At 32.7% G+C, this 24,803-nt stretch overlaps 2 protein-coding genes across 3 annotated transcripts; both read right to left on the bottom strand.

Moving 5' to 3' along the window:
• Positions 1-12,956: 12,956 nt before the first annotated feature.
• Positions 12,957-15,013, bottom strand: LOC112802939 (UDP-glycosyltransferase 13). The gene has a single exon (XM_025846374.3). The coding sequence runs from the start codon at positions 14,490-14,492 to the stop codon at positions 13,143-13,145; it is 1,350 nt and encodes a 449-aa protein (XP_025702159.1). The 5' UTR covers positions 14,493-15,013; the 3' UTR covers positions 12,957-13,142.
• Positions 15,014-17,169: 2,156 nt separating this feature from the next.
• On the bottom strand, positions 17,170-23,154 carry LOC112802938 (SPX domain-containing membrane protein At4g22990). 2 transcript variants are annotated; one of them, XM_025846372.3, is made up of 11 exons: positions 22,692-23,154; positions 21,655-21,713; positions 21,424-21,544; positions 20,636-20,947; positions 20,431-20,535; positions 19,876-20,330; positions 19,402-19,712; positions 19,070-19,245; positions 18,598-18,788; positions 18,234-18,367; positions 17,170-17,718 (listed from the first exon to the last, which is right to left on the bottom strand). In XM_025846372.3, exons 2-11 carry the CDS (start codon positions 21,705-21,707, stop codon positions 17,480-17,482), a joined length of 2,097 nt encoding a protein of 698 aa, XP_025702157.1. In that variant the 5' UTR covers positions 21,708-21,713; positions 22,692-23,154; the 3' UTR covers positions 17,170-17,479. The 2 variants fall into 2 exon arrangements, with proteins under 2 accessions (XP_025702157.1, XP_072093985.1); XM_072237884.1 differs by lacking the exon at positions 22,692-23,154 and adding an exon at positions 21,832-22,599.
• Between the last annotated feature and the right edge of the window lie 1,649 nt (positions 23,155-24,803).

The raw sequence follows: 24,803 nt of genomic DNA, 5'->3' as shown, positions 1-24,803 counted from the left end.
CAACAGCCTCCCCCAGAATCACCACCACGCCATTCTGTATAGCTCATCACCGTCTTTGTGTGGATTACCTCCAGGCTTGCTCTTGTATTCTTAAAGATTCGTGCATTCCGTTCCAACCAGATGTTCCAAATAACTGCAAAGAACACTGTCATCCACATCTGCTGCCCTTGTTGTCTATTATGCAAGCCATGCCAGCTTTCAAACATTTCCCTAATGGTTCCAGGGATCACCCATGCTCTACCTAGTGACCTCAACCACTTACACCACACCTGCCAAGCTACCTCACACCTAAGGAATAAATGCTCAGCAGATTCTAATTCCTTAGTACACATTACACATAAACTATCCCCCAGAATGTTGACTCCTATTTTACCCAGCCGCTCCTTGGTGTTAACTCGATCAACTAGCACAAACCACCCAAATAGCTCAATCCTCGGAGGAACAAAACCTTTCCAAACGGAGCTCGTGAAACTATAACTCGTTATTTCAGCCGAAAGAGTCTCCGCTTGTATAGCCTGTATCACAGAACGAGTAGAGAAAACACCTTTATTGTCAAACTTCCAGACCACGCTGTCCTCCCGACCTGATGACAACCTCACTGGCCTTAACCTCTCATGCAGCTGATTGACAAGTTCTAGCTCCCATTGGAACAACTCCCTCCTCCATTGGAAATTCCAAATCCAATCAAGCCCATCCCAAAAGCCACAGTCCCCAATTAGAAGTCCTTGCTGGCTTGAGATAGAGTATAGTCTCGGATAACTCCCTTTGAGAACACCCCCTTGAATCCAGTTATCTTCCCAAAATCGGGTTTGCATACCATTGCCTATTTCCATTGCCAGTCCACTTACCATTTTATCCCGAATCCGCGGTTCTTTTATATTCAGCTGACAGATGTCCCTCCAAGGCCCTCCTTTTACTTGTAAAGGCTGAGTTGCCAACATTACATTCGGGTTCAACTTGTTACACGAACAAACAATCTTCTTCCACAGCGGGCAATCCTCCTTTGAAAACCGCCACCACCACTTAAACAGGAGCGCTGTGTTCCTTAGCATTGCATCACCAACCCCCAAGCCCCCCACCTTTTTTGGAGCCTGTACTAGCTCCCACTTAACCATAGGTATACCAGAGTTACCATTCTCCTTACACCACATAAAGTTCCGTTGTAGAGTGATCAGCTTGTCTGCCACGGCTTTCGGCATCTTGTACAGACTAAGATAATATATGGGAAGACTATTCAGTACCGACTTGATAAGGACCAGCTTCCCTGATTTATTCAACACCTTCGCTTTCCACAAGCTAAGCTTCTGTTCCACCTTATCAATGATTGGTTTCCAAGTCTTTACTAGCCGCGGATTTGCACCTAAAGAAATTCCCAAGTATCTTACCGGTAGAGCAGCTTGCTGGCATCCCAGTATTCCACATGCCTGATCAATCCATCTTTGCTCACAGTTCACCGATATCAGATTTGATTTTTCAAAATTGATGCTCAGCCCCGACATCAACTCAAAGCACCGCAACAGTCTCTTATAGTTAACAATTGTTTCAGTCTCCGGCGGGCAGAACAAGATAGTGTCATCCGCAAACTGTAAGTGTGACAGTTCAATATGATCTCCCCCTACCAGCAGTGGAGCAATGCGTCCGTTCCTGACAGCTTCCCCCAACATCCGATGCAAAACATCAACCACTAAAACGAACAGCAGTGGAGAAAGCGGGTCCCCTTGTCTTAGTCCCCTCTCCATCTTGAATGGCTTAGACGGTGACCCATTCACCAAGACTGCCATGGTAGCCGTAGTAACACCCTCCTTCACCCAACTCTTCCATCTTTGGCCAAAGCCCATTTTCTGGAGCACAATGTCAACAAAACTCCATCGCACTCTGTCATAGGCCTTTTGAAAATCCAGTTTGATAATGGCTGCTGTCTTTTTCCGGGTCTTCAACCAATGAACCGTCTCGCAGGCTATGAGGGCGCCATCATGAATTTTCCTTCCCTTAACAAACGCAGTCTGAGTCTCTCCGACCAACCCCGGCATCACAGCTCGCATTCTTCTCACCAACACCTTCGAAATCACTTTATACACACACCCCACCATACTAATTGGCCGAAAATCCTTCACCTCCTTTGCACCTTCAAACTTTGGAGCTAGTGTCACCCAAGTGACATTGGCATCCGTTGGCATCTTCGCACTTTGAAAGAACCCCAATACCGCAGCAATGAAATCCCGCCCAATGTCCTCCCAGCATTTCTTTATGAAGTTCATGTTATACCCATCACTCCCTGGGGCCTTGGAAGATTCGCAGTCCCACACAGCCTCCTTGATTTCCTCCTCCGTTGGCATTGCTTCTAAAGCTTCAGCCTCAGCCCTATGGATACACTTTACTAAGCCATCCCTGATTCCAATCCTCGGAACATATTCTTGTCTATATAACTCCTTATAGAATCCTCGAATCGCACCTTTTATTCTCGCCTGATTCCGCACAAGTCTTCCATGTATCATTAGTGCGTCGATCCTGTTATTCCGTCTTCTGGCTGAGGCAATGTTATGAAAGTATCTGGTATTCTTATCCATGTTTGCAGCATGCTTAGATCGAGACATCTGTTTCCAGTGCAATTCCTTTCTAATGTACCATTTTGAACAAAAGCTCACAAGCGCCTTCCGTCGAGCCTCTGTTGTACCATCATAAATTCCATCACTGACTAAATTGTCTAGCCTGGTAAGCTCCTCCTCAAACCTCATAAGTCTCTTATCCATGTCCCTGAAGTTCTCCTTGTGCCATTTCCGCAATGGTTCTGTTAAAGCCCTCAGTTTGCACGTGAACTGCGCTTCTCCGAGGCTTTGCCATTCGTCCTTTACCATTCTTAGAAACCCCTCATGCGTAAACCAGGAATCCAGACTTCTGAACGGTCGAGGTGCCCCTCTGAATCTTGTCCCGTCCAATATCAATGGACAGTGATCGGATAGCCCCCTTGGGCCACCCTTTATCCTAATATCCGGAAACTGCTCAGTCCATTCAATAGTCACCATCACTCTATCAATCCGACTACAGGACCGCCCCCTAAACCATGTAAACTTCCTATCCGTAAGAGGCAAATCAATCAACTGCATGTCATGCACCCATCCCTTAAACTCTTCCGATGATGCCGGCAAGCTAGTAACTCCTTTACGCTCCCCAACTTGTAAAATTTCATTAAAGTCCCCCATAAAACAGAACGGAACCTGACACAGCCCTGCCACATAACTCAGTTCCTCCCACACCCCCCTCTTTGCCTCCCTCCCATGCGCCCCGTACACCAAACAAAAAGCACAGTAAAAGTTGGTCCTTGTTAAGATGCCTTCAACACACAGCCACCTCTCACCTTTATATCTGTGACGGACTTGAAACACTCCATCATCCCAAATTAATAACAGACCCCCCGCTGTTCCTACAGCTTCCACAAAATCCCAACCAGCATTACTAGATCCCCAAAGCCTTGCAACCTCATATTTAGTAATCACTTCTTTTTTTGTTTCAACCAACCCCAACATGTTCAATTTATATTTACTTTTCAAAGACTTCAGCATGCTCATTTTACCGTCCCCCCTCCACCCCCTAATATTCCAACTGCCCACAATCATTTAAATAAAGTTTTGCTCACCTTTTGTTTATTTTTTGGCCGACTCCTTCTCGCCTTTTCCTTCTGCTTCGCTAGCCTTCTCTTTGCCGCTATTTCCTCATTTTGTGCTTGTAGAATCGCCATAATGTCTTCTTCCTCATCGTATAAAACCGCTCCCGATTCCACAGCCAGTGCCCAGGTTGCTTGGTTTTCCTGGCTCTGTACTCCCTGCGTCCCCTTGTACTCCTCCCCTTCTACATGACCACCTGGGCCCAGCTCATTCCCTGCTCCACCCCCCCGGGCGTCGCTTTTAGCAGCCACCCCCAGTATGTCTCCCTCTGTGTTGCCTTTAGCTTCTGAGGTTTCACCCTTCCTCGTTTTTCGGCTTAGACTCGTTTGGGAACCATCATCGTGGAGACCGGTCTCACCACCACCGTGCTGCGCCCCTTGTATCTGCCGGCGATTTGCTTCCCCCACCCTCGTCCCCTCATGCGCTACACCGCCACAATCCAACTCAACACCAGCCTCCTCAGTCGGCCCTACTCCCTCCACCTTCTCTTCCAAAACCTGGATCCTATCCTCCAACGAGCCCCTAGCTGTGTGCCTCACCTCTCCCTCCTCAAGTTCCTCCTCCTCTTGGCACCCCAGCATCTCTCGCAAACCTACCATTTGCGCCGCATCACCCAGATCTCGTGGGACCTGCCGGATCATAAGACTACCCGACCCGGCCTTGCCCCCAATGGAGAGAGGTCCATGGACCGTTGCATGCAGTAGACTAGCCTGGCCCAGCCCAACAGCTGGCTCCCTTCGCAGGCGTGTTTCGTACACAGTCAACCTCCCATCTACCCTCTGATTTGCTATTGGGCCAACTGAAGACCAGCCCACCCCTCTACAATAACCCACACACGCCCCAGCCTTGTAACACACCTGATGGGCCTCGTCATACATACCATAAGTACCAGCCCATTCCACATGATCTCCTCTCACACCTCCACAAACCTGCGTAACCGTATTCTCCGACTCCCCCTCATGAACCACCTCACACCCCTTAGAATCTGCTACTCCACCTTCCTTGGTACTATCTGAATCTGGTACAACCGTATCCTTTTTGAAATTCAAATACTCAACGTTCACATCATTTCCAGGGCCGTGCCAGCGGCGCCAGAAGCTGCATTCTCATCATAGCCACTTCTGCTTCTCTCCATACTGACCGCAGCATCTTCCTGGCAGCCTACCTCCTTCACAAAAATCCCAAATGCTGTCTTCCCCACAACAATTTGCATCCATTCTCTGATTGCATCGAACACCCCCGTCTCAACTTGAATCCTTCCCACTGTGAAGGAGGCTTTTTCCCCAGTAATTACATCACACTGAAGCACATTGCCCCACTGCCCTCCTATTTTCTTGAACGTTTCCGGCGACCATGCATGCAAAGGAATTCCGTAGCACTCCAGCCACGTTCTTCGAGTAGTACAACGTTTCGATTCCTCCCAACGCGAGATCCTATGAAAGACTTGCAGCAAAGTATCCATCTTGAACGTAAACACACCCTCCGCATGCTGCACAGTATCAAATATTAACAGGACTTTGCACGCCCCGATCTCCCGGACATCCACAATTTGAGGTATATTTTTAGAGACCACCCTCTTCACTGAGCAGAGGTCCACTGGGTGCAATGTTTGTCCCACTAAACTCCTTGCCAACCATTCCATATTTGGTTCAACTATTGGCACATCAATTCTTTTCATATGTCCACTCCCCTTTGTGGCAGTCTGATGTTCTCGCATTGGCTGTTCCCCAAAGGATTTGGCAGCCGCAACCCCGTTCCCATGATAAGACGCCCCTGCTACGCCTCCATTCTTACGTACGATTTCCTTCCTCACTGATCCACCCATCGCTTGAGATTGTCTTCTATACTTCGCTTCTCCAACAGTAATTACCTTCCCCCGTAATCTCCAGTGGTTCATTTCTGCAATCGCCTTGAGGGCGCCCCCTTTTGTCGTGTAACGAACAAAAGCAAACAGGTAAATCGATCCACTCTTTCGTTTCCGGGCAAGATATATGTCGTTAATTCTTCCTGTCCAACAAAACAAGTGATGTAATTCTCTCCTAGAGATATCATCCGGTAGGTTGTCCACGAATACAGAGAACGAAGAATTTTCCAAGCAATGATATGTATCCCTATTCCAAATTCTGGTATCCTTTGCTGTTGACTGTATTCCTAACGTACTCCCTCCCCTAGAGTACTCACCTCTCACAGCCTCTCTCTCCCTCATTACCTGGAGACCTACCTACCTAACTGGCTACGGTCATCACTTCTCAGTTCTCACGTGAGAGAGAGAGCACTGGCAGGCAACACTAAAATGTATTGAATACTCCTTGCAACTGTTTAATGCATTGTTTTGTGTTTTGGGATCCCCCAACTCTCACAATAACCCATTAATCCCCAAACTTCAAACTTGGACTTCTCTCTAACTCACTTTTCTGTTCTCTCTTAATTAGCAGAGGTTACTTTTTTCATTTTTTTTCACTCTCATATCTTTTTTCTTTTAAGACTTTTCATTTTGGACGTTTTTAATCTTTTTATTTCTTCAATTCGTGAATTTCAAATAATTCTATTCCTTTTCAGTTTAATTTATTGTTGTATTATTTTTTAATTTTAACATGTTTATTTAGTTGGATTAAGTTTTATTGTTAGTTTTAAATTTTAATTAGTTTAATAATTAGATGATAAAGTTGGTTTAGATAATATCAAAGGATCATGTGATTATAGTAGGAAATTAATAGATGTTAGTTAAAAAAAAATATTTTGATTATTTTTTTGTTTGAACTAATTATGGTTTAGAATAAAATTATAGTTTATGCTCTAAATATTCACTACTTTTAAATTTATTTTTAAATGTGGTTGATAATACTATAGGATCAATTAGTATTATTTAGTATATCTGAATATTTATTATAAGAAATTAATATATTCAAGTTGTTTAAAATGGTACAATATAAAAGGATATTTATAAGTACTAAGAGAATCGCAATAATAAAAATGTAATTTTCTATAATAAATATGGCCAATGGGTTGCTGCATACATAAGGCAGGATTCGAACCCCCGACACTTACTTAAGCAAACTAGTGAGCTAACCACTAGACCAACCCAACTTGGTTCATTTTTTCTGTTTTCGACAATAAGTTATGGGTATGCTTCATTGACAATCAGATACAAATTGGATACAATGTACAACATACTTTAACGTCATTCTCTAGTATCTTATACTCCATAGTCCTCCTAATGTTATACGTCTTAACTGCCATATAGCTTTCTTCTTATTTTCATACTGCTGTCTAATCTCAAACTCATTGGTGAGATCATTCTCGGAGCTTCTTTGACTAAATAACTAATATGAAATCATTGCCTCGAGATTCGATGTAAAAAAGTGACCTAGACGATCATATATAGTTGAAAATTGGCAGATTTTGTCATGCAATTTGTGTGTCATTGTAGTAATTCATCTCTTCCTCCTCCTTTTCATCCGAAATTTTTATTGATTCAGTTTCAGCATCTTTACCGTCATCAAGGTAACTTGATAGGAATCCATTGTCGAGTTTCTAATGGTAGAGTCCTCGTGACTTTCAATATCAGCTTGCATCATACCATCATTAAAATTTTTGACGTTTGACTCCTCTTGACTACATTCAAGTGGCACATTTAGATCAAAAATCGTCTTTCTAATGTTCTTTTTTTAACTGTCTAAACAGGTATCATCAGCAATAATTCCAACAGATGGACATTTATCTAACAGTTGTGCCAAGCACTATCAAGACGTATGTCACCGTTATCTCGTGATCGATACTTAATCCAAAAAACATAAAATCTTATTAGAACCATGATCTAGAACAAATAATAATAAAATAATAATAATTTAGTCTATGATATACCTTTTGTAAAGCAAGATGTTATCTATTTTGAACGGATATTTGTAGTAACTTTTTTTTTCATTCTTTTCGTATGTTGTTACTCAATGACATGCAATATCAAATTCTTTAACATTGTTAGATTTTCGACTTCAGATGTTATATATGTAAATACTGGTTGAGCATAGCTAAACACGATAGATCCCTCATCATCATATACTATTTTATCCTCATAATGAATGAATAACAATAAAATTTTGATATTATATAAAATAAATAGAAGATCAAAATCAAGGAAAATAATAAATTACTAGTGATGATTTTGGTTTAATTTAACCAATCTCGGAGATTTTATTGACGAACCCACTCGAAACTCGCCAAGGGGGTGGTGAACTTCATAGAATCCATGAAGTTGGTCGAGAGGTACGACAAATCTTATAAAAATGACAAAGTTTGTCAAGGGGAACGATAAATTTGCTCATAACAAATTAACACCTACAAAAAATAGATCTCCAAAATAAAGTGGGAATATTTTTTTTAGAAATAAAGTTTTTTTTATTTTATAACGAAAAAAATCCGATATAAGTATGATAATTTTTGTGATTCACATTTGAAAGTATTATTTCGAAAAGCTAAGGAAAATTTTATAATGTTAAAAGAATTTGTGTTTAATTTGTTTAAAAAATAAAAAAAATAGATTTTACTTTTAATATTTATGTCATGTAGTTGAAAACTTAAGTTTAAAAAGAAAACTTTTTGGAAAAGAATAAGTTTATAATAAAGAAATTTTTGATAAAAAAATAAAAAATAACACAATTATTTTAAAAAATTAACAAAAATAAAATAACATAGGTTTTAAATAAATTTTTAGTTATTTAAAAAAATTATTTTTTATTAATTTTTTAACAAGCATGAATTTTTTAAAACAAAGAGTTTGTCTCTAGCAGATAATATTTTTTTGGAATAAATTCCTAATATAGTAATTGAGATTTACATAATTGTTTATTTAGCTTTTTGAAATAGTCCTCCAAATTAAAATTTGGACACTAATTTAGTCCTTCAATTCCCCGATAATAAATTAAGAAACGGTGTTTAGGTGACAAAATCATGTTATGACAATATTTGATTTTTTTTTGTGAAGAATTGGATCTAAGACTGCAATGATTTTTGTGCCCTTATATTTTGCGGTTTAATCATTATTCTAGATGGTTTTTATTTTTATTTTAATTTCTTTAATACAGATGATTTGTTCTGCAAGTGGTAGCATTACAAGTGCATCTTATAATCACAAAAAAAAATGCATTTTATGGTTTTAATTATGGTATGTAATTTATTTGAATTTATTTTATGGACTAAATAGGATTTAAAATTAAATATTGTCATATCATTTTTAGTTTTTTTATTTTACTAATAGATTTTTAGTCATTAATATTAAATTTTTATCAATTTTTTACCAACCATATTATTGTATTATTTAAATTTTTTTTATTATTTCTATTTATATGAATCTTTTTTTATTATTTATTATTTTTATTTTTGGTTAACTATTTGTTTGACATTATACATTTTTATAATTGCAAGTTTTATGTATTATTTTTTATTATCTTTTATAATATGATTTATTGATCCTATTAAATAAAGTAAATTAAAAAAAATCGTAAATAATAATAATAGTAAAAAATTATAGCATACTAAAAAAGAGTACTAAGAATACCAAAAATATACTATATAAAAAATATCATTAAAAATTTTCTTATTTATTTCGATCACTACCGAAGTAAATATTTAATTTTTTTATTATTTTTAATAATTTCTAAAATTTATATTTTTTCAGTTTTAATTAAGATATATTTTACCAATTTTTATGTTATTTTTATTTTAATAAGTAAATATTAATTTTATTATAAAATTAATTAATAAGATCTATTCAAATATCTAAATTAAAATGATGAGATAATATACAAAAAATTATTTAAATTAAAATCTATTTTAATAATTTTTTATTTAAAAATAATTTAAAATAGTGTAATCCAAACAATATTTTTTTTATTATAATTTATTTTAATATAAAGATTACCAAATATAAATTATTTTAACACAAACTTATTTTTTATCAAAATTAAATTTGTAAAATTAATTTTATACAAATTCTTATTTTTAAATTGTAATCTAGACACATAATTTATTGTTAGAGTGTTTAATTGGCAAAATTTTGCTATTTTATTAACACTATTTATTAATTTATAGCCCAAATTGGTCAAGAAACTAAATTAATTAATGTAAAAAACTAATATAAAAAATTTAAATTTTAAACTAATATAATACCAATTTTTTGAGATAGGTGAGAATAATGAGATGGAAAGAGATGATTCAGAAATCTGAATACATAGCAGTGATACATGCATGCATTGATTCATCATTATTGGAAATTGTAGCGCAACAGATGTTAAAGGTAGGTGACGTGATTGATGTATACCGACGAGTACCATAAACATAACACGATATCATAAATGATAAGGTTATTTCTATTTTTATAATGTTATTTTATGATATTTGTGTATTATATATTCTTATACATTTATAAAAAATAATATAGTTAAAATAAAAGTAACAATAATTTAAAAATAATATATTGTTTTGGAAATATAAACTGTTATTTTCTATTTAAGAGCAACAATAATGAATATCACTCAATTTCAAAATATTCAAATGTTATATCCATCTTCTAAATTTTAAAAATAAAAATAAAAAATAATAAAAAAATTAATTTAAATAGTTTAAAAATATTTTATTTTATTTTGTAGTTTAGTTATGGTTTATTTTATTTTATATTTATTAACTATATTATTAGAATAACTAAGTAACATTAGATAGATATAATTATTTTATCATTTTTTATAATATCACTAAATTTTTAATTAAATTTTTTATTTTTTAATTAAATTCTCATATATCAGATTTGTAATTAATTTTTTAATATGATAAAAATATTTAAATTAATGAAATATTTCATTAAATAAAATGAATATATTTAATACTTAATTCAATATTTTGTTTTATTTAACAGAATATTCTATTAATTCTAACGTTTTTGTTATAATAAAAATTTAGTAACAAAAATTTGATATGGTATAAAAAATTTAAAATTCAATTGAAAAAATACAGAGATTTAATAAAATTATAAAGACCGATTGAGTAATAAATGTAATTATAAATAAATATTAAATTAAATAAAATATTAAATATAATTATAAATATTACATACATAAAATTATAGATGTTAAATTAAATTAAATAGTTTTATTTTTTGAATATTATTATTTTAAAATTAATTTAAGTTAATCAAATAAGGAGTTTATTATTTATCTATTCAAGTAAATTAAACGTTAAAATTTGAATTTTATTTATATAACATAATAAATATATTTATAAATATTATATACATAAAATTATATTAATGTTAAATTAAATAAAATAATTTTGTTTTTTAAATATTATTGTTTTAAAATTAATTTAAATTAATTAAATAATTAATTTATTTATTTATTTAAATAAATATTAAAATTTTGAATAAATATATGACAATTTATTAAATAAAGATAAATTTTAAATAAAACTCTAATCTATAATATATTAATTTTTTATCGAATTGAGAAATATGATAAAAAATTAAAAATAGCCTTAAAAGTTAAAATGTTGTATTTATCTGCTCATACATAGCCACAAATTTTTTATGTAGCTGGAACAATTCGATCAGGCTTCTAGATATCACTACAATAATAATGGCAGTTACGTACATACATACATCAACTTGCAATCTAATGTAATGAATTATTGGAAAATTTTAAAATGTATTCATACATCAATGATTGCTAATTTTAATTATAAAAAATATATAATATATATAATTAAAATGAACTATTAAAATTTATTGAAATATTCAAACATTTATACTTAAAATTTTTTTTGAATTATATTGAGAGTTTAATTAATATGAATCACTGAATCTTAAACATATATTTTAAAATCATTATTGACATAAAAGTTTACATATTTTATTTTGATAAATAAATAATAAATATATTGAAATTGTATATTTTTTGTACAAGTACTTTTAGTTAATACTATTTATATGTATTTTAAAAATATATTTTAATAAATCCATAGATATAAAACACAATTACTCCTTAACAAAAGAGATACATAGTAAACAAAATTATGGAAGATTGAAAAAGTTTATAAGTTAAAGTGTCAATTTTTATCAATTGATCCAACCCTAAATTTATTATTGGAAAGGTATACTATAGAAAAATAGTTCATAAACAACGCAATTAAGCCAGTATTTCGAAAATAACTTCTTACAAGCTAACATTGGATAATTAACTTATTACAAACTAACATTACTCGTGTGTATATATATATATATATATATATATATATATATATATATATATATATATATATATATATATATATATAAAATATAAAATACCCAAAACAAAATTTAAAGTTAAATAATGTCATGTTGTTGCCTTCAAATGACAATACATGTTCATTGTCAATCATCTCATTTATGAACATAAATGACCTGGTTTCCATTTTTTATTGATCTACCTCTTATCCAAAAATGTTTAGCGTTGAGATTCATCTATTTAAGATGTGCGAATGAGAAGAGGGATCATTGACAAGGTTTTGTTTTTGTTTTTCCCCCTTATTAGGAGTCATTGTGAGTTTTACAGATATATTAAAACTAATTATGTAAAGCTCAAGGTAGGTTGAATTTCAATATGAATTATATTATAATTTATTATGTTTTTAAGAACAATAATATAATAATATAATGGCTACTACATGTCTTATTTAAATTATGATTTTGTTATTATTATATATTTGCAGTTATTATTATATATTATAGTAGTAATTATATACTTTTTGTAACCATTGAAAATTAAAGATTTTTAACGATAATGATATAATTTTCGCTAAAATTTTTTAATGAAAAAATATAAGACGATTAATGTCTAATTGTCAGTAAATATATTAGTGACTATTTTATTGTCACTATAAATAAAATAAATGACCCCTAAATTTTTCTAGTAATTAATGAACTTTAAAATAGTTATAATCATAACTAGCTGAATAATAATATAATAAATATAAAATCTAAATATAATTTTAAAACTAAACATGAATTCAAATATCAAATTTCCAATTTAACAAATTTATTACATATATCTAACAAAAAAACAGAATAAAAAAGTGTAGATCCTACAACTAAATTGGATAGATTGAGTTTAAGTGGTGGACTAAAACATGTTTTAGGTCATAGTGGGCTAGAAACTTTGAAATCCACTACTTTGGGTTAGAGATGGATGCCTCATAACCTAATTTTTTATCCAAAAAAAAAACTAAATATTAGTACTTAGTATTAGTAGTACCATATAAGATGAATAATTATTCATTACCAAAAAAAAATGAATAATTATTAAAGTATGAATCTATGAAAGTATGAATACATATCTCAACAAGGTTGACAACATAACCGAACTCAACTACGATTTACAACTGAATGAGGGAAAAAAAAAAAACCAAAAAACTCAAAATACAGATCAACTATTTGACTTTTGAGTTTTGACTAAGTCAACATGATCCTTTTTGCTTCCACAAACGAACCAACCCATCCAAAGCAACCCGCGAAGACCCACCGCCAGCGAGAGCGGCGGCACCACCGTTCCTGGCTGCCAACACCCTCTCTCTAACCTCCTTTCCCCTCCCTATCTCCGATTCCATAAGCTCATTAACTCGTTCCTCCAACTCACTCGCCCTCACGAACCCACCCTCATCCTCCTTCAACGGCAGCGCCACCTTCATCTCCTCCACAATAACCACCTTATTCAGATTCTGTTCCGCGTACAACGGCCACGCCACCATCGGGACCCCAAAGGTAACCGCTTCCATCACCGAGTTCCAACCACAGTGAGTCACAAACCCACCCACCGAGTCATGACTCAGTACCTCAACTTGCGGCACCCAATTCTTGATCACCATTCCCTTCTCCTTCGTTCTCTCTAAGAACCCTTTCGGCAACAACGCTTCCAAATTCACCACTTCACTTCCCATTGGATCCCTCACAACCCACAAGAACCTCTTTCCACATCTCTCCAACGCAACCGCTATCTCTCTCATCTGAACCTTCGAGAATCTTCCATAGCTTCCGAAGCTCAAGAACACCACGCTTCGACTCGGTTGCGAGTTCAGCCAACTTAAACACTCTCTACCACCATCATCACCAACAGGATCAGATCCTTTGGTGGTGGAAATCAGTGGTCCAACGCAGAAAACCGGTGGTGAAGTTTCCGATGATTCTGGAACGCACGCAGAATTTTTCAGAGCCATGATGGCTTTGGGTTCGAGATTTTCGAAGGTGTTGATGATGATGCCATTGGTGTTTCTCATGTGAAGTGACATGGTGATGAAGGACTCGTAGCTCTGGCTGCGGCGATCGGATATGGGTGCCGGCATGTCCTCCGGCGAGAGAGGTGGCAAACCGGGAATGCTACGAAGTATGTCCACGTAAGAATAACCGTTTTTTATGGAATTTTGGTGGATGGTTGGAAGGTAGAGGAAGAGTGCGACGCAGCTTGCGGCGTTGGGGAAGTAATAGAACGTGGGGATGTTGAGAGAAGCGGCAGTGGCGGCGGCAGAGTGGTTGAAGAAGTCAAAGATGAAGGCTTTGGGCTTCGTGGGGAAGGATTGGAGGGTGCCAAGGATGTTATGGTTTGAGTGGGAGAGTTGGTGGAAGGTGATGGAGGGTGCGGCGGCGGTGACGGTGGAGATGTAGTGGAGGGTGGATCTGTTTGGTGGGGAAGGAAGGAGGAGGGTGACGGAGATGGTGGCGTTGTGGTGGGTGGTTATGAACTTGGCGAGCTCCACCATTGGAACAAGGTGGCCCCTTCCCATGGCTGGGTATAAAACTATGCCTTCTTTCATTTATTTTTCTTTTGATGTAAGAAACTGATAATATTTTATTTTATTGCATCAAGATTTGGTTAATTTTTTTATATATTGAAAAAATTTGGGTGTAATACTTAATCATTAGATTTTATGGTGTTTTTCGAAATTGTGGTAACAGTACAATACGCCCCCTTGTATTGTATAAAATATACAATACACCATAAAATCCAATAATTAAGTATTACACCAAGATTATACCAATATGTAAGAAAAAAATCTCAAGATTTCAATGCGATGATGTCTGAGCTTTGATGGTTCTTCTGAGTATACATTCAGAGTAATGGGATTTTTTTTGGTGGGTACTCCCATGAAGATATTATAATTGTCTTCATGTGATGATTTTTCTTTTTGACCTTTAGATGATGGAGTGTAGGGTTAGATTTTGATATGTTATAAAAGTGTTGTTTTTATTTGAAGTGTGGTCAAATCAATAAATCACACTTTTATACAAAGCATCTTCATAAAAAGATGTTTTTTGCATCTTCATTTGAGTAGCTCCCTTTTTTGTATGTTACATTATTGTTGTGATGCTTTGGCGTGGAGGAAAGGGATAATTTGAAACTCGGTCAATAGTCAACTCATGGAAGTTCATATAATTATCATTGATTTATGCTACTACTTTAAAATTAATTATTAGAATAAAATAGAGGTTAAAATATAAAATATATATTAAAAATAAATTAATACAATATATATATATATTTATATATAAATATATCATAGTTAACTTTAATAGCTTATAATATAATAATAATAATATTTAGGAAGGAATTGATTATTATGGGGAAATGTGAAGAAGGGTAGAAATGAAGTTAGAGAATGTTGGGGCATCCTTAGCTTTGGTTTAAGTTAATTGACATGTTTTGGCCATATGGGAAAGATTAAGAGAAGGAAAAGTATAAGGAATCAAAAGTTTATCGGCAAAAAACTAAACAAAATTATATTAATTTATATTAATAATTAATTAATTTTAAATTTTTTAAATTTAAAATTTAAAAAATTTTAAATTTATTAAGTAAACCTAATTAAAATCTATAAAAACCTTTTTCTTTTTTCTCACATTAATCTATCCACTTCTAACAATCATAAATTTGAAAAATATATAAAAGAACATCCATTTAATATGAAAAAGAAACATTCTAATACTTAGTAGAAGAAACATCCATATATATTAACTCGTAAAAATTTTAAATTCATCCAAAATTATTTGACTGGATTTTGGCTTTTGGTTCCCTAACTTTACTCTTAAGAGAAAAAAGAGACAAGTGGCCAAAAGAATTGTTTGTAGAAAACGATTGTGACGTCATGGCATATAGGTAATGATACGAATGCATGATGTTATGTTTTTCAAAGGCTTTTTAGAATGGGAGCCGCCAAGATAAAATTATTTAAAACGTCTTATTTTAAAAATATTTTTTAATAATTAAAATTTAATATATAATTAATTAAATTATAATATTTTTATCAAAATTAAATTAAATAAATTAATTTAACTAAAAAATTAATAAATTATTTTTTAAATTAATCTAAATTAATATTTTTTTTATAAAAATTACTATAATATTTTTGTTATAAAAAATAATTAAAATATTTTTATTTTTATTATTATATATATATAAATTTTGATAACCCTAAATTCTAACTCTTTTCTTTTCTCTATGCCGTTATAGAGTTAGGATTTAGTGTTCTTAAAATTTAAAATATAATAAAAGTATTATATATATATATATAGAAATATTTTAATTATTTTCTATAATAAGATTATTTTAGTTATTTTTTATAAAAAATATTAATTTATACCAGTTCAAGATTTGATTTACAATTAATTTATCTTATCTAATTTTGATAAAAATAACATAATTTAATCGATTATATATATTAAATTTTAATTACTAAAAAATATCTTTTAAAAAAGACGTTTTAAACATCTTTATCTAAGTTACTCCCTTCTAGAATTAGTTGTATCTAATTGGCTGTCAACCACAAACCCGATCTAAATTAAACTATTTATCTAATTTAATTCAAATCGAAAATCAATTAAAATAGTACTAATTTAAATTTGATTGGATTCTATTTTTTATAAGTTGCATGGATCGAATTCAATTCAAACCGCACGATGTGCTATAATATTATTATTTTATTATTATATTTATAATTTTACTTATACTTTATTTAATTTTATTATATATTTTTATATTATTTATAAATATTATATTAATTTTTTAAAATATTGTTAAAACTTATTATATATATTTAATTTGTCTAATTTACAAAACCACAAATTAATCCAATCCAAACCACTTGAAATTGAATCTTATCAGATTTTTTAAAAACAATCCTTCAATCTAAACCGTACCACAAGTAAACTTAGTATTGGAATCAAATAAATTTTTTACTCAAAATTAATCTAAATCACACTGCGACCTCCCATAGTCAATGGAATATGCAAAACGTTATGCATAAGGTTGACTTCCAAGCCAAAGTTGTTTCAAGCAGTAATTTAACACGTATGACGCTGTAACTTTATGGGTACATTTAACTATTTAAGCTTAGCGGATCTATAAACATATATACATACATAAACGAACTTTCTTAGTTCAGTAGAAATTAATTGAATGCAACCAAGATGTTAGTTCAGTCTATTAAAACTAAATTTGGAAAGGAAAAAAAAAGGCACACCATGGCGCAACATATTATTTAGTTTAGAACATCTAAGAAAATTAAAACAAGTTAATTATCACAGAAAAATTAGTGACAATTAAGGAATCTATTCGGCCAATAATTCACATTTTGTCACCCTACATAATGAAAGACTAGCTACTACTTCTACCTTATGAAGCCACAATCACTTAACTAATCAAAATTATGGACTGGAGACAAAGAATGACAGATAATAAGTGAGGTCATGTTGAAGAGCATTCTACTCTTACCATCTCAGCCTCAGAGAAACTCAGGAACATAAACTAATATAATGAATTGTAGGTATAGCATGTTGCTAAGATGGAGGCTATGGAAATGAAGAGTGAAGGAAGCAGTGTGACATTAAGGAGATTACTCTCACCCAAGTAACCGGCCAGGGTGATGGTTGCGTCCGCTATAACTCTTGCAATTGTTCCAGCCTCAGTCGACAAGAGCCCTCCATTGTAGGTTCCACGAGAAAGCCTCGAGGACATAACTCGCGAAAGCAGTGACAAGTTGACACCTGGAACAAATGATAGAAAGATGATTATGTTATTATTAGGAAAAACAAAAACTAAAAACAATTTACATCAGCTTAAATCAAGCATCAAGCATCCTTTAATACTAAATTATACCAATACATTAAGATAGTATTACTCCTTCCATCCAATAATTGTTGGATTGAGAAAACTGGTGCATCCGATATGTAAATGTTTCTTGATACAAATTATGTCTATATACAAGAAATTATTTGACATATTCCATGTGTAGCATACATAACAAAAATGCTATTCGTTCACCAAAATCAGCCACAAATGTATTTGTGTATGAATACATGTGTGGTTTAATTTATTTTCAATGTGCATTTGTATTCCGACATGTATTTTATACTGGAAGCTAATTTTAGTATACACATAGTATAGTCGATAGCCTAGTACACAAGCATCCCACATCAGCATAGGGTCAGGAGAAATATAATTTTGTCGACTTTCGACAATCATAAATAGTGCAGCAAAATATCAGATCTTATTATCTTACCTTCAAGTACTTCTGCCGAAACAAACAAAAGGAGGCCAGAACATATGTATTGTGGCACGGAGTATGGAATAATCAAATGGAAGCTAAGGAGTACACCAATGCAAACCATAATTTCCGATACCAACAGAATTTGCCTGAAACAGATAAATAAAATTCGAATCCGATCACTTAGATGCAAGAGGAGAATTTTGAACAATATCATGGTTCTGAATGATCTCACAAAAGATGGTGTAAGTGAGGATCTCAATCTAATATATAAAATGGTTTCAATTTCCTTCACTTCTTCATGCTGAAGAAGAAATACGTGTTACTATCAACTTACATGCATCTTTCTTAATCCAACTAGAGCATAAATTATCAATACCTGTCCTCAAACATGTTGCTTATATAGCTTCCAACAACAATGTTTACAGGAAGAACAGTCAATCCGAGGCAAGCGAGAAAAAGTGCAACTCTGCTTGTTGACCAGTTAAAGTAGTAGGTTGTGATCACACTAGATTCCGATAGTAAAATCTCCATTACATATTTGAGCATAAAATATATCAATAACTGAACCTGAAAATGTTAAACAAATTTGGTAGGTTAAATATCTGATATTCCAATATTTTATCTAAATGATCATTTGCCATTGGAATTTACTACAAAAAAACAAGAGAAAGATCACATTGAATGAAATAAGCAATGACATATCATAATCAGTTCAGAGTATCCAGGTGAATGAATTGGTTTTTTTCCATCTTAACATTCACTATAAACTGAAACTTCTACATGTAATGAAATCCTCAGCAGCTAATAGGAATTCATACTATTTGGGAGACAGTTAGTTGTGCACAAACCTTCACAGATGGCGTGAGCAGTCTGTATGCAGACCGAATTGAAGTCGCTGGTAGACGAGATTCTTCTGAAGCTTCTTCACTATCATCATAATCTTGATCGGCTTCTTCATCTCCCTTATCATCCGAAGTAATCAGCAATGGCTGTTTTAGGCCTTGTTCAAGTGCATTGTTCACTTCTACATGAGAAAAGCATGTCATGTTATATTAACATGTTGAGGCTCAACAAAATAAGTGGAAAAGAATCCATATTTGCAAAGAAAAATGAGTGAGCCTACTATCACTCATTCTGAACATGTAGCAACAAATTGATGCAGTATAAGTTCAGTTAGTACCATCATTTGGTTGATGATTATTCACGTGATTCTCATTCTCTACGGGTTCATGAGAAGGTTCCTTGAAAGTGATCCACAACCATATAAGATATATCAGCCAAGCAACACCCATAACCCAACCGGGCAACGTATTTTGATTAAATGTAAGCTTGTAAATCTTAAAATCTGTCTGCAATATGCCAGCTAATGCAGGACCACAAGCCATGCCAAGAGCGCTGGCACTAACGAAAGCAGCTGATGCTTGCATCCGTATTTTGAGAGGCACGCAGTCACTAATATAACGCCTATTAACGGCTCTGGCAGAACCCAATCTGTAATAATAACCAAGCGTTTATCAGCAAGAAAAGATACCTCATAATATTCCTAATAAGATGGTAAACAGAATATGTACTAATCAACTCAAACACACAACATTATTTGCAAGTACCATCAAAATCATGGCATGCGAAAATTCAGGAATAGAAGACTACTTACCCACAGAACACACGACCAATCAAGAGAATCCATAACGAACGAGCATCGTATGCCAATGCATACAGGATATTTCCAAGAAAGAGAGTTATGCTACTGAAGACAAGAGGTCTGAAGTATGATCTATTTGACCACGCACTAAAATATACCGAAGAGAACACCTGAGCAACAGCCATCGCCCCAATTACGATACCACAAACTGTTGGTGCAGCCCCAAGGCTCATAGAGTAGTCATCTGCTGTAGGGACAATAATATATGTATTGACCATATACAAAAATGTGTTTGCCAAGTTCAGGATAAGAGACATGAAATGGTATCTTTCATCATCAACATGTTCCTCCGTAGGGGTTGGCAGCTCTTCTTGCATAATCAGAGCATGTTGCCCCAAAAAGTTAAGGAAGTTTGTTGAGTTAGTTAACCTATCAACCGCTGCTTTTATTGAATCAATGACAGGATCCTGCATGAAAGACAAAGTAAATATGATAATCAACAACCTTATGATACTCCAAAGCCAGCTAAAACAAAGCAAGTGTTTGGTTCAAATTAAAATGTGGAACCTGGAGAGGAAGGGTAGGTTGATCATAAATTGATAAATAGCTCCCTTGACGGTTCTGAAGTTCATGAAGATTGCGAGATAAGGCTCCCACAACAGCTCCTATTCCCTACAAATTTCAAATGCATCAGTCAATGGCCATTCACAAAGTTCTGTATTTATTTATGTGACAGTCCAAGTGAAGACTCGTTTCAAATTAAACATATTACCACATGCTTGAACACTTGTTGCAGCTGAGAGTAAGGATGATTCGCACGAGTTTTAACATAATAATCAGTGAATCTATAGCCAAAACGTTTGTCAAACTTCTTCAATATCTTGCGCAAACCAATAGCATTCATCTCAACAAAGAAAAGAAGCTTTAATAGGTCTTGTCCCACTTCTCTATAAGCTTCTCGCAGTTCAGACATTTTGTGTATTTCAGGTTCCTGCAGAAGAGCATCATGCTGCTCTCCAAGCTTTGATATCCTGCTTGCCAAAATCCCTTGTTGCTCCAAAAGGAAAAGGACAATCTTCTCAATCTGATTTGTAACATTTAGAGAGTGATTGAAACCAATGTTAACACACAACTAGAATCATCACATTCTACTCGAACAATCGCATTCGCAACTAGAATGGCTTAATTACTTTGTCAGTCCCTATAGTTTTACTGAATTTTCAATTAGGTCTCTATACTTTTTTTTCTTTTCGACTGAGTCCCTATATCATATCAAATTTTGCAATTAAATCCCTACCGTGATAAAAACGCTGGAATTAACGGAATATTCTATTAAGCAAAACAAATATGCTTAACACTTGACTGAATATTCTATATAGTTTAACAGAATATCCCGTTAATTTAAACATTTTTGTCACGGTAGGAACTTAATTACAAAATCTGATATGATATAAGAACCTAATTGAAAATTCGATAAAACTATAGGGACCAACAGAGAAATTAAACCAACTAGAATCTAAGTTGACCATAGGCAGTAATGCAAATGAAAACAACAGAAACCTGATTATCTAGCATTCGGGAGAAATCCTTGAGCACATGGCGGCGATCTTGTGTTCCGAGTTGAATTTGCTGAGCATATTGCCTTACTCGCTTCTTCATGAGTTTGTAGTTTATATAATATCTGCAACAAGATTATCAAACTTATGAACCCAAAGTATCATTATAGAGCAGAACAGATATATCCAAGTTGAAAATTTTCAACCCTCAACACATAGGCAGAGACATACATACCCCTGCCATTCTTGAATTTGTCTGTCTTTCAACTTCTTTCCAAAGGCAACCATCTTTCTCTGCAACAGAAGACATTGTATTCAACGAGAGTGAAACTTATAATATTTATAAGTGTCTAGCTTGGTTCATCCAACACTATACAAATTGCAACAAGACTAACCACAACGATGTATTTACCTTCGAGATTAAACCGTAAATATCGACAATTCAATAGAATGTAACTAATCTGAATCGATTTTGGACAACCTAATACAATTATAAAGCTCTCAAAAGTATGTGTGTGTTTTTTTGGGAAAAAAAAGTTCTTCACGAGAAACAACTTGAATTAAGCAAACAAGTATTAACTATCAATCACTTGCAAAAGCCAAAGTTCCCTGAACATGTTTGAATCCAACTCCAGTAATTAAAAATAAAAATAAAAAGCCTTTTTTTTTCCAACATCCAAAACCTGCGCAACAACTTTGATATTCAATATTCATGCCTAAACAAAACGCTATTTTCGTGAATATTTAACAAACATACCAAAAAATTCAAACAGAACCCATTTCAAAATTTTAAAACTTGAAATTGAATTTAACAAAGATTTCAGCTGTTTCTAGTTCAGGAACAGAAAAATGGTTTTTTATCAATCAGTTTGATATGAACAGAAGAAATTAAGGCGCAGCAGGCAAGTGAATTTAAGAATGATAATTCTCTCAAAGTTTTTTTTTTTTTTTTTTAAATCTCTCTTTCAGAATCAACTTGAATTAAGTAAACAAGTATTAAATTAAGTATTAACCACTTGCAAAAGCCAAAAGTCAATAGAATGAAATGCTCAAATGCCACAACATGTTTGAATCCAACTACCGTAATAACAAATTTAAAATTAAAAAAAATATTTTTTTTTTCTCCAACGTCCAAAGTATGAATTCAATATTCATGCCTAAACAAAATGCTACTATGGGTGAATGTTTAAATACCAAGAACCACAGTATAAAGATTCAAGCAGAACCCATATCAAAATTTTAAAGCTTCGGAATTGAATCTAACAAACATACCGAAGTTTCAGCTGTTTCTAGCTCGGGAACAGAAAGAGTGGTCTTTTTTGTTTTCTCTGCTTTGATTCCAGAGGATTCTCAACAACCAAACAGAAGAGAGCAAATGTAACGAGCGCAATCAGTTTGACATGAACAGAACAAATTAATGCGCAGCAACGATTTATATAAGTCTAATCATTCAGGAGCAAAAGAAGAAAAGGAAGGAAAAAAGAGGAAAAATGATTGAGAGAGAGGAGAAGAAAATATGAAAAGAAAGAAGATTTTGTGAAACACTAAAAAGATGGAAAATTTTATAAAAAAGGAAAGGAAGAAGGTGGTTTTATGTGTTGGCAATGTAGCCGCCATGTTATGTTTTGTCTTTTACGATATGAAGCTGTGAACACATCACATGTAAGTCTATTCTTTAAGCCTTTCAAATCTTCAGTTCTTTGCTTGCCACTCATTTAGCTTCTTTGTTAATTCTAATTATCCATTCAAAACTAAGTATTAGTTAGTCTTAACTCTATCTTAACAGTTAATCCAATAATCTCTATGAAAAAGTTGATATTTATCACTCTAGATTAGATTGTTATGACTTTATTCTCTAAATATTTAAAATATATAGTATAAAAAAATATGTTTTTCTATTTTTCTTAAAAAATAAATTTTCATTAAAAAATAATTAGGGTTTGAAAAGAAAGTTAAAGTGTTAAACAATTTAATTTTTAAATATTATTTAATCATTTTAAAAAGTTTAAATTATATATTTTAAAATTTAGAGAAATAAGTTGCAGATAAACTACCATTCAAAAGAAATTTCCATTTTTTTTCTCGGATTCTTCTACATAATACATTCGACAAAAAATTCAAAAATATAATGCCTTGTATAGAACATCTTATACAATTTTTTTGGTGACTAAACATCTTATACAATTTAAAAAATGTAAAAATGATTACATGTAAAATTTAATCATTTAATTATAATAATTTTTTAATCACTAATTTTCCGATTTTTTAGCAAGCCTTGTCTATTGAGATTTAATTTAAATTTTATATCCCTTAATTTTTTCTATTTTTAAACTTTTTACATTATTAAATTCTGGTTAGTTATTTTATCTTGAAACATTAAAAATATAATTCAAAAAAATATTTAAAATTAAATTGTTGAATTTTAGTTTTAATTAAACTATTTTTAAATTTATACTTTAAATAAAAAATATTAAATCTATTTGAATGTGTTTATTTTAATTTTTTTAAATTAGTGTCACAAAAAATTGTTTAATAGATAAATTTAAAGAATATTTAGTTATATTGATTTATTTATTACTTTTGAAATTAATTACAGAGAAATGCCTAATGGTAATTTTTGCAACTACTATGACAATAAAAATTAAAAGTAATCATAAATAATAGAATATAATATATTCAAATTTTTTAATTAATTAAATTTAATTAAATTAATCAAATATAATAAAAATTAATTATAATTAATCTTATTTTAGATTTTATTATTTAATTTTATTGGATTTAATTTATAAAAAGAGTATTACTTTAAATAATAATTTTGGATCTCTAGTTTGTAGCCCTGTAAGTATATACATTCCAGGGCAAGTGCAAATAGCAATATAGCATGTATATCCAACACTTGTCACTGTGAATTGTAAAGTGAAAGAGTCACATGCAGTGCAGTATTGTGCAGATCAAACATCAAACCCATTATATGATAATTGGATTAAATCAATATGCTCATAATTAAATCACAAAAAAAGGCACTCAAAATTGAAATAAAGATACATATTTTTTTTGTGACTTAAAAGAAAATAAACAAAAACTAAGAACGAAAAAAAAAAATAAGAAATTGCTTAAGAAAGGCAGTCCCGCTGAATACTACTCTTAAATTCTTTCTAAGGCAACGGAAGCTCCACTTGGGGAGAAAGGGTCTTCATTGCGGTCTTTGCCATGATGTCTGCTACTGTATTTGCATCTCTCAAGATCAACCGAAGATCAGCACGCCATTTCCAAGACATGATATCTCGAATTTTTAACACCAAAGGATCAATAAACCCAGAGCAATCTTGTAAATTATTGACAATAGTAAAAGCCTCCACACAATCTGTCTCACATATAATGTCT

The sequence above is a fragment of the Arachis hypogaea genome, chromosome 5, assembly GCF_003086295.3.
Source record: "Arachis hypogaea cultivar Tifrunner chromosome 5, arahy.Tifrunner.gnm2.J5K5, whole genome shotgun sequence".
NCBI lineage: Eukaryota > Viridiplantae > Streptophyta > Magnoliopsida > Fabales > Fabaceae > Arachis > Arachis hypogaea.
This window is presented reverse-complemented; position numbering and strand designations above follow the sequence as displayed.

What these genes read in the sequence shown, in the direction of transcription:
- LOC112802939 (XM_025846374.3), bottom strand. Translation starts at nt 14,492, where the DNA reads ATGAAAGAAGGCATAGTTTTATACCCAGCCATGGGAAGGGGCCACCTT.
- LOC112802938 (XM_025846372.3), bottom strand. Translation starts at nt 21,707, where the DNA reads ATGGTTGCCTTTGGAAAGAAGTTGAAAGACAGACAAATTCAAGAATGG. An exon ending in TAATCATCAACCAAATGATG is followed by an intron (nt 19,246 to 19,401) that starts GTACTAACTGAA and finishes TTTCTCATGTAG; the next exon opens with AAGTGAACAATGCACTTGAA. An exon ending in TTCGGCAGAAGTACTTGAAG is followed by an intron (nt 17,719 to 18,233) that starts GTAAGATAATAA and finishes CATTTGTTCCAG; the next exon opens with GTGTCAACTTGTCACTGCTT.